Here is a 15,173-nt window from a genome sequence, read left to right as displayed (position 1 = left end):
ACGTCACACCGGCACCCTGCTGAGTGCTGTTACATTATGACGAGGCACATTTCCCATTTTAATAAAAACAGCAATAATAATAAAACAGTAGTAAGAAATAAAACACCCCTTACAAATCATCTTTAAAGGGTCAGTCCCACCTATAATATAGTGAGTCAAAATGGGTAAATGGTGTTGAGTCCTACAGTAACCTATATACTCTCCCAAACACCAGTACTGCAGTGAAAGATGTGGGTAGTTGTAAAAAGGCTGGTCTCTGCTCAATGGGATATGTTGGTGCGGTGTAGTGTAATATCCCCTGGGAAAAGAAGAGTTTAGAGGGTCCAGATAAGGGAACAGCATAACCCACATTTACTTGATCCAGAGGCACAACAGTTCAACATGAAATTGATGTAGACACAAAACTTTGTAATACAATTTCAGAGTCCAGTCCTGAGGATGGTGGCTTAAATAACTGCTACCATCTCTACTGTGTACTGCTAATGTGGAATTTTCACCATGCCCCCTGGAATATGTAGCCAGACTGTAGCTCCATACTGCTGGTGAGGGGTTTGCACCATGACCCTGGAGTCTACAGCTTCCCCAATAGACCAGAGACTAGATCTGCAGGGACTAGATCTAAGAAAGGCTGTGTGTTTCTGTTCCTCTAATCAGCGTACTAGTTTACACTACACTTGTCTCCTCTAGACTTTAGACTGAAGACTCAAAACTGAAAAATTCTAGGAGGTTACAGGGACTTCTATAACTTTTGCTCTTCCCACTGCCTAGCGGTGATTGGCTGCACCTGAAAGGAGCCAAGTCACTGGGCTGTAATATTTCTCGTTATATACTGTACTCCATTAAACCACCCTTTTCAAGTCTAGACGTCAATAAAGTGCAAAACATGTTTAAAGGCACATTTAGATAAATTCTCAGAACTATCAATATCACTATGTAATGACAGTTCTGGGTCACTACATTAGCTGTTTGACTGTAGGAAGTAGACAGCTTTGTACATTGTGCAGTAGCTCTGGTTGGTACTGCCGGCTCAGTCCCATTCACTTAGATAAAACTCAGCTTGCAGTACCAACCTAGGCCACTACGCAATGTAGGGAGCTTTCTTCTTGCAGCAAATTAGCTAGAAGTGGGGCAATCCCTTTTAAGGCTTTCCCACAGCAAAAGACAGTTTCGGCCAAAATTCCACCAAGCCAAGGCAGCCAATGACTGTATGATCTTTCCAACATTATCGGAAAGATCGTGCAGCCATGGCTTGGTGGTGTATACGCACAGCCAAAATATAATTTGGGATTTAACAAAATTGGACACTATTACAACAGTGGAGTTGTCAGCAAGTTTCCTAGATTCCTGAAAGGAAACTTTCCCTACTTTTGCTTAGAACCTAAAGGGTTTTCTTACTGCAGTAAACAATGACATTGTGCTAACAGATGCAAACACTTATTGTACTTATTGATGGAGGTCCAACTGGCAGGACCCCCACGATCCTTCTAAACGTGCATTCCTGGCTACCCGCTACTCGCTTGGTTGGAGCTGTCCCTTCATTTTCCTAAGTCAGCATGCATCCCGGAGTTTGGTCTCCCACACATCATAATGTTATGGCATATCTTTGCAATTTGCCATGGCTTTATACGATGGGAATAAGGCCTTTAAAAGAGTTGTCTAGAAATAGAAAAATAGATGCTTTTTTCTTAAAAAAAAAAAAAAAAAGAGTTCCACTCTTCCCCATGAATTGTGTCTGGCATAGGAGCTCAGCCCCATTCAAGTAAATGGCACTGAGCTGCAATAGCGCTAACAGCCTGTGGACAGGAGCAGCACTGCTTTTAGAAAAAAAACAACTAATTTTTCTGTTTTCAGACATCCCCATTTCTATTTACTGAGGTATGCTTGATATTAGATGGAAATGCTCTGCAAGCATAACAACATCACAATGGACCATATCTCAGTAAATTAAAATGAGACTTCTATAGTGCTAGCATTTCTGATTAATGGCTACAAAAATAAGTGGCTCAGTGGGTATGAGCAGCCCAGCACAAAACAACATTGTTCTGTAGAAAGATAATTCCGATTTTTATAGGATGAGTGCATTAAATATAAGTAGATTCAGAGAGCCGTATTCAATTAGAACATTTGGACTAACCAAAGGATTACTCAATACATTAACCCCCAAGAACAAACTGATAAGAACAAATTTCAATTAGTGCCACTGCCGAGGGAATCGCCTTGTTCCTCTGAGAGCAATTAGTGGCAAAAACAAGACAAATGAATTTGACATTCTAAACTATTCAACGGGCTAAACGGCTATGATGTCAGACCTGAGAAAAACATTTCGATGTTCCATTTTTTATCTTGTTAAAGCATTGTATTGAGTTTCCTTTTAAGTATTTTTTATGTGTGCATTGTAAGGTTACAGGGTTGTCCAGTTACTAATGGGTTACTGGACAACCCTATTTCAATAGGACCCCCTGTGTGAAAATAATGAGATATACTTAACCCTCAGAGGCCACCGGGATCCAGATGATGTCAAAGAAAATCATGTAACGGCTGCAGCGTCACGTTTTTGAACTCTTAGCATCGTGGCACTCAGGAGAAGTATTTCTGTTTATTATTTTCACACAGGGAGTCCAATTGAAAAGGGGTTGTCTAGTAACCAGACAACTAGAGATGAGCGAGTATACTCACTAAGGCACATTACTCGAGTGAGTAGTGCCTTAGCCGAGTATCTCCCCGCTCGTCTCTAAAGATTCGGGGGCCCCCGCGGGTGACAGGTGAGTTGCGGCGGGGAGCAGGGGGAAGCGGGGTGGAGAGAGGGAGAGAGAGATCTCCCCTCCGTTCCTCCCCGCTCTCCCCTGCCGCTCCCTGCCCCCCGCCGGCCCCCGAATCTTTAGAGACGAGCGGGGAGATACTCGGCTAAGGCACTACTCGCTCGAGTAATGTGCCTTAGCGAGTATACTCGCTCATCTCTACAGACAACCCCTTTAAATCCAGACAGGCCACTATAATTCTGCTGTGGATCTTGTGGCAAATCTGTGGCAATTGAGAACAAAGTCGCATGTTTTTTTTATGTTGGATTTATACACTGCTTGCATCTCCAAAGAGTGCCAATCAAAGCCAAGGCAGCACAGGGCTCAGATAAGTGCTTTTGCCCCTTTGTTGTAGAGATCCGTTGGGGTCTCAGCATCTGGCTCTCACTGATCAAGGTTTTGCGAAACAATAGTTACACTTTTAAAGGAATCCTGAAATCTTCCTGTTTTCACTCTGATTCCTGAGCTTCGCAATAGTGTGATACTTTAGGATATGAAGAAAGGTTTACTTCAACATGTAAGTCATCTACTCAGGGTTTCAATTCATGTCCATATCTATATAGCATCTAAATACAGTTGTATATATCAATATACATCAATCAGCCATAACATTTCAACCATTGATTAATCAAGTGGATAACCCTGATTATATCATAACAATGGCATCTGTCAAGAAGTAGGATATATTAGGGCACCCAAGGCTCATTGATGTGTGGGATGTGAAGGCTGGCCCATCTGGTGCGATCGCGTAGAAGAGCTACTGTAGCACAAATTGCTGACAAGTCACAGCTGACTATGATAGAAAGTAGAAAGTTGTCAGAACACATAGGGTATTATTGCTTGTTGTTGATCAACCTGATTCTATGCAGTAAATGTCCTATCAGGGGTCTTTATGTTGGGGAAACCGGACAAAAGCTGAAAGCCAGGATGAGATTGCATCGTCACACGATAAAAGATAGAAGGACAAAATTACCTGTGGCGAAGCATTTTTCTAGTCATGGACACAACATAGAACACATGAAAGTTATTAAACTTAAAGGCAATTTTAAGTCGCAACGTCACAGAAGAATTTGGGAATATAAGTTTATAACCACCTTTGATGCTATCAAAAACGGAATGAATCTGGAGGGGGCTTTTTGCATCGGTGAAGATTATGAGATGTGAGGAACCTAGAGCAGAGGTAACATGTTGGTCTGATGACCCCCTAACATCAATAAAGACCATAAACATTTCACATCCCTTGTCACTGGATTAATTTAGTATTTACTGTTATGCTCATCCTTTTCTGGTATTTATCTAAGTTCAAATTAGGCACACCATGTTTGTGCCCTCTCGTGTGATCATGTGTATATGTTTTTATACAAATACATCTTTAGATTTGTTCAATTATGCCTGAAGAAGAACCCTGAGTAGCTTTGAAAGCTCACTATAACATCATGTATTTTTGTTAGCCATTAAAAGGTATCATATCTACAGGATTACTTGGTTTCTCTTACTGAGAACAATCACACTTTGCTCCACTGGCTAACACGGTATTAAACTTTTTTCATTTTACTTGACGAAGAGATGGCACCAGGATGCATTATGGGAAGAAGACAAGTTGGCAGAAGCAGTGTGATTTTCTAAGTAGTAATAATAAAAATAATCTTTATTTGTATAGCGCCAACTTATTCCGCAGCGTTTTCAAGCATAGGAGAAATGCAAACAATACATCAATTACATGTGGAATACAATCAGTTTGAAACAATTGGGGCAGGGGTGGTACAGAAGGTACAAGAGGGGGGGCATGGGGGAATACAGGCAGTAGGGGATTTCATGTGGAATTCAGTTATTAGAAAGAAAATGGGGTGATGTGGTAGGGAGGTGCAGGGGTAGAGATCGTATGTGATAGGCAGGGTGGAAGGTATGGGGAGCCATAGGGAGGGGCGGGGGACTAGGTCAGGGGATTTGGTATGCCTCCGTGAAGAGGTGCGTTTTTAACGCACGTTTGAAATTTCGTGCATCGGGAATCGTCCAGATGCCTTGGGGTAGAGCGTTCCAGAGGATAGGTGCTGCTCTGGTGAAGTCCTGTAGGTGAGCATGTGAGGTTCATATTAGAGGGGTGTTTAGTTTGAGTGTGTTAGCGGATTGGAGTGAGCGGACTGGGTGGTGTACAGACAGGAGAGAGGCGATGTATGGTGGCGCGGCACGATGCAGAGCTTTGTGGGTGAGGTTGAGGAGCTTAAATTGAGTTCCGCAGTGGATGAGCAGTGAATGGCATAGTGCAGAGGAGTCTGAGTAACGACTGGATAGAAAAATGAGCCTAGCTGCTGCATTTAGCATGAGTTGGAGTGGAGCGAGTTTGGTGCGGGGGACACCGATGAATAGTGAGTTGCAGTAGGCGAGTCAGGAGTGGATGAGCGCAACCACAAGCGTCTTTAGCGTGTCCGTGGTGAGGAATGGCCATATTTTAGCAATCTTTTTGAGGTGCATGTGGCATGTTTGGGCCAGAGATTGGATATGTGGAGTAAAGGAGAGGTCAGAGTCCAGTGTGATCCCAAGGCAGCGGGCGTGCTGTCTGGGGGTTATGATGGTGTCAGACACTGGAATGGAGATGTTGAGGGGAGGTCGGTTGGAAGGCGGAAAGACAAAGTCAGTTTTAGAGAGGTTAAGTTTGAGAAAAAGGGAGGACATACTATTAGAGACAGCGGACAGACAGTCGGTGATATTTTGGAGGAATGGTTCAGTGATCTCATGGGAAAAGGTGTATAGTTGGGTGTCGTCACCGTAGAGATGGTATTGGAGGCTGAATTAATGTTATGCTGTAAGACCTCAATCTAACTCATCTTCTATGGGATGTGATGTCTGATCCATGGAGGCCACACCTCACAACTTACAGGACTTAAATGATCTGCTGTTAATGTCTTGGTACCAGATACCACAGGACACATTCAGAGGTCTTGTTAAGTCCATACTTTGACAGCTCAAAGCTTTTTTGGTGACATAGGGGGGGTCTACACAAAATTAGGGCTGATTGGTGCATCGAAGGAGAAAGCATGCACTTACTGTAAGTAAGAGCCTCACAGGAACTCACTACACATCAAAAATGTATATGTATCTTCTATAAATAACAAAAATACATAATTGAATGTGAAATTTATCCGTGTATTTAATGTATTGTGTTTTGGGTAATTATATTGGAACAGTGAAACATAAGGACCGTCCTTTGGGATTGTTCAGGCAAACTGGCCATTCTTTACCTGCTAATGTACTGCACATGCTCCTTTGTTGTCTGCTAATAGAGCTGTATATTGAAGTCAGTCCAGGACTCAAGGGCTTTGTAATAACCATTTCTCTGAGACACAACTACTGTATAGTCCTTGTCGTGCTTGTACATTTTTCAGTAGCTTTTATATTTTCCTTCATTCTACTAGAGGTCAGGGATAATGAGATCCAGCCTTCACCACTGATATATATGTATGTACAAGAGAAGTGGGAGTTTGTGAAGGATTGCCATTGTTTTACACGTACAATGAAATCCCTTAAATACAATATTCAGTTCAGAAGTCTGACAATCCGGCAGAGAACTGGAGTTTAATGTGGGATTTGATATGAGCAAAAGACTATGAGAAATTCATCTGATTAAAAGGAACTTCATCTGATAACAAAGTGGCAGTAGAATGTTCTGTGTTACCATTTTAGTTTTGTCTTTCCTTCTGCAGGTCCTCTACTCTACAAGGGAATGTTATATTCTTTTCTATAAATGTCAAATAATCCAGAAAATTGATATTTTCCTTAATCCTGCCTTTAATTGGAATATCAAATAATCCGAATTTCACACATGGCCATAGCATAGGATAGTGGTTTCCAATCTCTTTTGCTCTCAGGAATTCCTACTTCTAGACATAATTTATGTCGATGGGGTTCTGAAAACCCAATCCTCTTGTATTGTACTGTCAGTTATTGCAGAATCCACACTGCAAATTTGCAGTTTGCGCATCTGCACCCAGCCTGCTTGCATTTTTTATAAGGCTAAAAACAAGTAATACACAAGACACAGCAAAATTAAATACCCCAGATGTCAGATCCCAAACTAATACAGAATGCTACGTTCGTGCAGGAAGCAACTACCATGCCCTCCACAGACTTCACCAACATGTCGAACTGTGACATAATGTCTATAATGATCCAACATGTACATATATAACACCAGAACAAGGGTTACACCAAAAGATAGGAATGCACACCAATAGACCGAGCAGTTTCATGCATTTGCACATCAACAGATAGATGAGATTCAGGTGTTTGTATACCTACGGATGGAGGGGATAGAGAGGATATATACCTCAGATGTCCAATAACCATCATGCAGAGGAAATGGGCAGAACTTGACTCGGGCATCCGACCACCATCATACGGTTGGAACAAACAAGACAGAACGCAGACCAAATATAGACAACACTAGACAAATATGTCTACTGCATGCATGAGTGCAGCAGAATAACTGGCGCCCACTACGGGCGGGCCATAATAAATGCACATCTGTTATTGCCGATTGGCTGGCTAAAGGAAACACCTCCCTGTTGCCCAATTAGTCCATACACCACAAGAGATATTGAAACAGGGAAGAGAAGAGGGGAACATTACAGAATGAGAAACTCCTGACCGACAACTCCCAAGGGAACTTCTGCAGTGACGGGATACATTTAGAGATTCCTGGCGGACAGCTTCTAAAGGAACCTCTGCAATGACAAAAAAAACAGAGTATTTGTGACAGATGACACCTATAGGACCTTCTGCAGTGACGAGGGAGAGGCATTTAACACCATCCAAGGAGCAACTACATGGCCCAGGCTGATGTAGAGATGCTACCCTGGTTACACTCCCTGATTGCAGCTGGCACGCCACAACACAGACCCCATACAATAACATTAAATCAGTCTCCAATCCAAAATTGATTCAGACTCCTACAGCAATAGTAATTCAGTGGTCACAGCTCGCAATTAATTCAGCTGTCAGACCCCAAAATTAAAGTTCCTCTACTCCCCTTATCTCAGTAAGGACATCCAGAGCGTCTCTATTCCCTCTCCCACAATAATAACATTCAGAGCTTCTCCATTGCCCCTCCCTATTGCAGTAATCACACCCAGAGCTCCACCATCCCCTTTCTTTCCACTCATTAATTACATTCACAGAGGTGATCATACCTACGCTTATTGCGGCACAAGGAAGACATCGGTGCTGACAGTGAGACTGACTTAGTGAGCGATAGCAACAATCCTCCACTTCACTCTGATTGGGGGCAGCACTTCTAGCTGTCTAATGTGCAGCATGTCTGCTAGATACAGACAGGTTTTTTTGTACCCCAATAAAAGCACTAGAGTGTCATGGCATCGTTGGCAGAATATCCATTTAGTGAATCTCTGGCATACATGAAAACATCATGAAGACATGCCTGAAAATTACATGAGCACAACATACACTAATATAATTTTGTACTTAGGAAGCTCTCGACTAGTTCTCTCTGCTTTTTTTGCTCCTAATTTGACTGGATTATCAAATGCCAGATTAAAGGAATTCATGTCATCTCTATTAGTTGCCACAAAGCTTTCCTAGAAAGGGTTGTAATTAGAGATGAGTGAACATACTCGTTTAGGGCGTTTTTGCACTCGAGCACTGCTTTTTCCGAGTAACTGACTACTCGGGCGAAAAGATTCGGGCGGCGCCGGGGGTGAGCAGGGGGTTGCAGAGGGGAGTGGGGGGGGGGGGGGGAGAGAAAGAGAGCTCCCGCCTGTTCCCCACTGCTACCCCCTGCTCCACCACGCCGCCCCCCGAATCTTTTCGTCCGAGTAGTCAGTTACTCGGAAAAAGCGGTGCTCGAGTGCAAAAACGCCCTAAACAAGTAAGTTCGCTCATCTCTAGACGTAATGAAGGATAGGGAAATATTTTCTTCACAAATTTACAAAGAAGGACAATATTTCCTGTGAATTGTATTGATATATCTTACATTTTAGGAGAGAAAGATGTTTCTGTATGTTCCCTGTATTTTTTGTCACTTTCTTTAAAACCATCAAACTCAAACCAGTATAGCTCAGTCCGAAGACGAGGGGTTCCAGTATTTTTCCAATGTAGTCTCTCTCCTTACATGCAGCAGGCCTGCTGGCTAACTAACTTTAACATGATTGGTCTGCATACCTAGTGTCCCTAATGAGTCCGACTTCTACCAAACCCAGCAGTACTACAGAATTGCCTGAGGGCTGAGAGTGCAGCTTTACACTCCTTGGTCTCCCTCTGGTGCTGGTCAGTTCTCTTGTCCTCCCATCCACAGCAATATGTTCCTCTCCCCAACAGCTCCTGGTGTCCTCTCTCATAGTCCCTGCACACTTCACTGCTGCTGTGCCTCTCATCACTCTGTGGCGCAGCTCAAAAGACCTTTTTGTATGGCATCTGAATCAACTAGAAAGTTATCCAGTATTCGGGCCAGGGTTTGAGGCTTTTCTCTTCAGTGCTGGCAGGGACTGACAATTTCCTGTGGTTCCATGCACCTAAATATGGCGCATGGCCCTGCTTCTCCTCTCTGCTTCTCTCTGCACCGTCTGACAGAGGGCAGAGCTTAGTAAGGCTGAAGCATCTGCTTAGCAGGGCTGCTTACCGCTATCAAAATTAAGACAGTAGCAGAGCACTGCTCACCCACCCCCCTTATAAATCAGCAGTAATTTCTATTTTACTTCCTCTTTTGGTAACAAATTGTGTTTTATATCATTTCCAATATTGGACATAGAAGATAGGAGCCCAATAGCAAAAACAAAAAGGAGTACCCTGCTGATAGATGCCATCATTCCTGGACAGTCGATGCAATATTACCTTGACTTCTCTCTCACTGGCATTATAGAGAGAGGCACCTCTGTACAGTTTTTCACAGCCTATAGGAAGGGATCAGCCTGGACTCTCCCTTCTCATGAGAGCCATGATTGCCGCCATGGTCTGTACACTCTTGGTGACTTCTAACACAATAAGGTCTCACTCACACAGGCATACATTGCTTGCGTATTATGTGAGTGTTTTTCATGCACCTAATACGCTGTGCTTAAATCCCATTGATTTGTATTGGGACGCTCACACCTGCATAATACGAAGGTGAAAAAAAGGCAACATGTCCTATTTTGGTGAGTATTACACACAAAGGTAGGCTTTGGAGATTTAACATGTGCATATTTGCAGTGTACTGCGTATTTTATGTGCAGGACACATATGCCTATGGGAGTGAGCCCTAATGCACAGATACCTTCTTTGTGGACACTGTTGCTATAATACAGCATATCACTGCAATCCACACCGCAGTACCCATATATCCAGGATGGCCTAACAGCAGTGCCAATCCTACAAGAGGGCCACACAAGCAATATTGCACACAGGACAGTGATCCCATTGTTATATTTGTACTATTTTCTGTTGTATGTTATTCACTTGTTACTAAATGTTGTTCATTTGTTACTAAAATGGGATAAACAATGACCGATACTACAAGCAGATGAACATTTCTGGGAAGTAATTTCCTGCAGCATTATATATATTCTATTAGTTTTGTATTTGATACATAATATTTTTTTTGATTCGCTTATGTATTTTTCACTAGTTGTTACAATCTTATGGAGATCAAGAATTTTAGTCTGATATATACTTTTTTAGGAATACAAGAAAAATATAGACTCATTGTTGGATGAGATGAGAAGTAAGGAGGAAAATTACAAGACTCGCCTGCAGAAGGTCCAATGTGACATGGAGGAGAAATGTGGGTCTCTATGCTTTCTTTATACAATATAGTACTGGTCTGAAATGATGCTTTTTACGAACCACAGAAGAGAATTTGCCTTCAAACAAGACATCCATTACATACTCTAATAACTGCAAGTTATAGCATACACTGGATCATCTCAGCTTCCTTTTCGGAGGCTTTAAGAAAGCATATATTCTATTTCAGAAACCATGGCTGTCTGCAGAATGGCTGATTTTTTAATGTAATTAATCATCTATCTGCCCCAATCAACTGACAGGGAAGCACTGCTTACCAAACCGAAGTTTTCACTGTTGTATACTAATATATGCACTCACTTATTTAAAGACGTTGTCTAGTTGTATACTACTGATGGCCTATTTGTAAGATAGGTCATCAACTGTAGATCAGTAGGGGTCCATTGTCTAGGATCCCCACCAATCAGCTGTTCTCTGGGCTGGTGCACTCATACACTGAACTGATTATTGCAGGAAACAGATAGCTTTAATCTCACTGCAGTGGCCCAGTTTGATAATACAGGCAAAGTTCCCATTCATTTCAATTGTAACTTGGCCTGTAATACCACGCTGAGCCACTGCAGCGGGAACAGAGCTGTCTGCTTTACCAGAAATCAGTTCAGTGCATGAGCACACCAGCCCAGAGAACAGCTGACTGGTGGGGATCCCGAGCAAAGGACTCCCTGCTGATCTATTATTGATGACCTATCATGAGGATATGCCATCATATCTTCGACTGGACAACTCTTTCAAAAATAAGATTTTCCTCTCTAAAAAACAACAAACCTGATTTATTTCATAATATATCTTTTAAAAGGTCAGCTTCATTTTTTATACGAAAATCTAAGCATTATGCTTGACTTAGAGTTTTTTTTTACTATTTCTATTGATCACATTGATTTTAATGGAAGCCGTACCTGTAATTACTAGTGTCGGCCACTGCACAGGAGTTGGAGCAATCTGCTGTACCCTGTTTCTTTTGGCAGTTGGCGCCCAAACAGCTGATTAGTCAGAGTTCAACGCGGCATAGCCCAGTCGATGAGCTATTGATGGCCTATCCTGAGGATAGGCCATCAATAAAAATTGTCCCGAAAACCCCTTTAATATAGCTATTAAGGGGAGCTCTGGAGATTACGGTGGAGCCTCCATCACCTACAGGCTGGAGTAGAGAATGGCTACTAAGAGTGTCTCTCTGGATGTACAGCCAATTATTTTCAATGCGTATCACGTAGCTTTTATCTGTGATGGAGTAATTCAGGAAAATTGAACTCTTGCTACAGGTTCCATGCAGGTTACCAGGGTCCTTGCAGCAAAGACCAGATCCTAATTGCTTGACGTTAAAGGGTTAAAAACTGGATAACCATGGGTGCTGCCCCTGGATCTAGCACAATGGATCCACATTCACTGGTGTAACAATAAATATATTGTATGTTCTAAGCTTGGAAGTAGATGGGCACTGGTGAGACGTTCCACCGTGCTATGAGCTTAGAGGTATGTCTGATCCTTGTCTATGCAACTAAAGACCGCATGAATTCTCATACTAAAAGGTGTTTTCTATTTACAGTAACGACTAAAGAAGAAGAGAATCGTAATCTGCTGTCTACAAAGGACAAGGAAATCTCAGATCTATGGATACAGCTACGAACTCAAGAAAAAGAAAAGCAAAGCGAGATGATTAAACAGCAAATAGAGGTATTTCCAAGCATTGATATCAGTAGGACTTCCAATATTAAAACAAAATATGTTTTCCATTATATTTTGGATAGAATTGTCTCAGATCAACTGTAGCCCGTATTCTGCTGATGGACTTGCAGAGTGTTAAGGATTTGATGTAGATCCGCTGTGTCGCCCAACCAGTAGATGGAACAGACTGGCAGGGCAGACATCCGACTCTGGAAACCCGGATGCTCACCGCTGGAAAGTGTGAATTGGATTGCAAGGTGACCAGGAGATCTAGCCCTATGCTGGGAGCAGGAGATGGAAAGTCCCTGCCTATCAACAGCAGAGAATTCGCCCTGATAAGGGCGGCCCTGCGCGGGAACCTAGGAGCTGATTAACTCTGTCAGGACTGATCACCAGGAAGTTGGATAACACCACACCGTCTGCAGAACCAAGAAGTGAGCAAGTTCAGGACCAAGCTGGAAGTACTTGAGCAAACTGTAGACCAAGCATAAACTGCAAACACAGGAACAAACAGGAGCAGCTGCGACACGTGCATATATGAAGGCTCATACACCAACACTGCAGCAGGGACTATCAGGTCTGAAGCCTCTATATAGTGGTGAAGACATGACCAACAATCTGCAGTTGGGTGAAAGAGGCAGAACCAATTTAACCATGGCAGTGCTGGAAAAAAGGCAATTGCAGATTCAGAGAACGACTCCTACATCTGCCAGACCTAACACAGAGTCATACGTAATAGGGGATTTTGTCTTCCTATGGGCTCAGACAGACGAGCGGATATATGCCCGTTTTTCAGTGCGGAAAAAAAATGCGCTGCATGTGCGGGCGAAAATCCGCACCTACCAAAGATAGAACATATGGGTGGCAATAGACGTGATCATGCGGATTTTTACCCGCACACGCATTGTGTTTTTTTTCCACGTGGAAAAACGCGCGAATCTCTGTTCGCCTGACCGAGTCCTATTGCTGCTCTATCCTTATATCAGATTGCTAATTAGAAGGTTTAGCCTATGTGTTGTCACATTTTGGTGCCCACTACTCTGAAAGTCAACTGGTATAGTATGGGTAAGGAGAAGGATCTAGGGAAAAGACATGTAATTTGTCACGTGTTTCTGTTCATCGTAGGGCGCATTCGGATGATCGTATATCGGCTGGGTTTTCACGCCCAGCCGATATACGTCGTCCCTCTCTGCAGGGGGAGGAAGCTGGAAGAGCCGGGAGCAGTATACTGAGCTCCCGCCTCCTCTCCACCTCCTCTCCGCCCCCCACCACTATTTGCAATGGGAGGGGTGGAACGGAGGCGGAGCTACGTCAGGGAACTTAGCTCCGTCCCGCCCTGATATACGATCGTCTGAATGCACCCTAAGGTTGTACTTACCTAATTTTAAGACCTTCTAAGGACCAGAATTTTATCACTATTTATTTATTATATCATTTATGGTTTTACATATTTTTTATCTTTCCAGTTTAATGCCAGGTTGGCAAGAATCCAGAACAAGACCTCTAAATCATATCCAGACACCAACAGTTTATCTCAGAACATCTACAGAATGGTATTACTACTCGTTTTCTTATAACGTATAAATGTATGGTGCTAAAAGCTAATTAAAAACAATTAATTGGGCGCACACAAACATAGTTCCTGGCCCTTCCAGATTGCGGAGGATATGATAGCTTCCAAATTTATAAAGTTAAAATGGAAAAGTTACATTAAGCATCCATAATTATTTTTGGAGGGAGCAACTTGCTAGGAAGTGTGATGTTACTGTCAGGGGAGGAATAACTTGTCCAGCAACAGCACATACACAATCAGGCTTGGTGCTGGCAAATCTGTTGAGCAGCTCCCAAGGATTGCATGGCCTTCACCCTTTAACCCCTTGTTAGGGGATATGGCCTTCATTGCTGCAAATCACCACAGTGGCTGCTGACTGGTGTGGAAGAAACATGCCGGGAGTCGGTGCCGGAAAGTCAGAGGAACACCAAAGCCAAAGTGTAATGCAATAGCAAAGTCAGAACAGGGTCAAATTTCAGGAGGACAACAGGAAGCAGAACGTCAGATAGTCGGGGAAGTCCAAGGTCATAATCCAGGCATAGAACAGTGAGAAAAATCAGGTACAAAACAGAACAAAAGGAGATACAGTAATCCAAATAGGAGGGGAATATAGTAATAGAGAGGAGTAATCCAAGTGAGAACAGGAATCGGATAAATCAGACAGACAGCAGAATCACTGCACAATCCCTGACCAAGACGAGGAGGTAGAAATCAGAGCACTGCCATTGATATTGATGGGTGAGCTGGCAAAGAATGGTTACCAGGTGAGCAAAACCAGCAAGTGTTTCAGCTAGACTCAGAGTGCATTCACATGGGGCAGTTTTGAAAAACCTTATTGGTTAAAAACGTTTGCATTTTTGCTGCAGTTTTGCCATGTTTACAAGTTTTTCACCATCATGGCAAAGCCAGAGCAAAAACACCCATGTTTTTCTGGTATGTTTTTTACAGTATCCAGATTGGTCCATGTGCATCTACAGTATTCTTAGATATACAGAAATATATAGTATAGAACTGTCCGGATGGATGGGGAAACACCGATGACCCATCATCTAGCAGGTGTCCTAGTACCACTGCCAGGGTCAACGTAGTGCTGCATGGCACCAAAGATCCTTGTTGGAGCGCCAATCAAAAGATAAATCACAGGAAGTGGCTGTCCAGGGTCAACAAACAGGCACTTTTAGGCGGTACTGGTGTACCTTGACGCCACCGGAAGCTAGGGGCAGACCTGGGTGCATATTAACATCTTCAGCACTTCTGCCCTGTCGAGCCTCTAGATTCAGATTGGCTGTTTGTCTGTGTGGTGTTCCGTGGCCCAAGCTGTGCACTGGCCACAGTAATGGAGTGCAGTGCTTCGGTGTCGGGTCACGTCA

General features: G+C 43.0%; 1 protein-coding gene across 1 annotated transcript in view; it reads left to right on the top strand.

Annotated features, from left to right (window-relative positions):
• The window catches only part of CCDC152 (coiled-coil domain containing 152), a 38,636-nt gene that overhangs the window by 11,855 nt on the left and 11,608 nt on the right, over window positions 1–15,173 (top strand). The window contains exons 6-8 of the mRNA XM_066604879.1: window positions 10,467–10,569; window positions 12,133–12,260; window positions 13,718–13,804. Coding sequence (XP_066460976.1) covers window positions 10,467–10,569; window positions 12,133–12,260; window positions 13,718–13,804 — 318 coding nt within the window. The remainder of the gene's footprint in view (window positions 1–10,466; window positions 10,570–12,132; window positions 12,261–13,717; window positions 13,805–15,173) is intronic.

The sequence above is a fragment of the Eleutherodactylus coqui genome, chromosome 5 (genome assembly GCF_035609145.1).
Source record: "Eleutherodactylus coqui strain aEleCoq1 chromosome 5, aEleCoq1.hap1, whole genome shotgun sequence".
NCBI lineage: Eukaryota > Metazoa > Chordata > Amphibia > Anura > Eleutherodactylidae > Eleutherodactylus > Eleutherodactylus coqui.
Note: the sequence above shows the minus strand (reverse complement) of the source record. Positions and strands in the feature narration are given on the sequence as shown.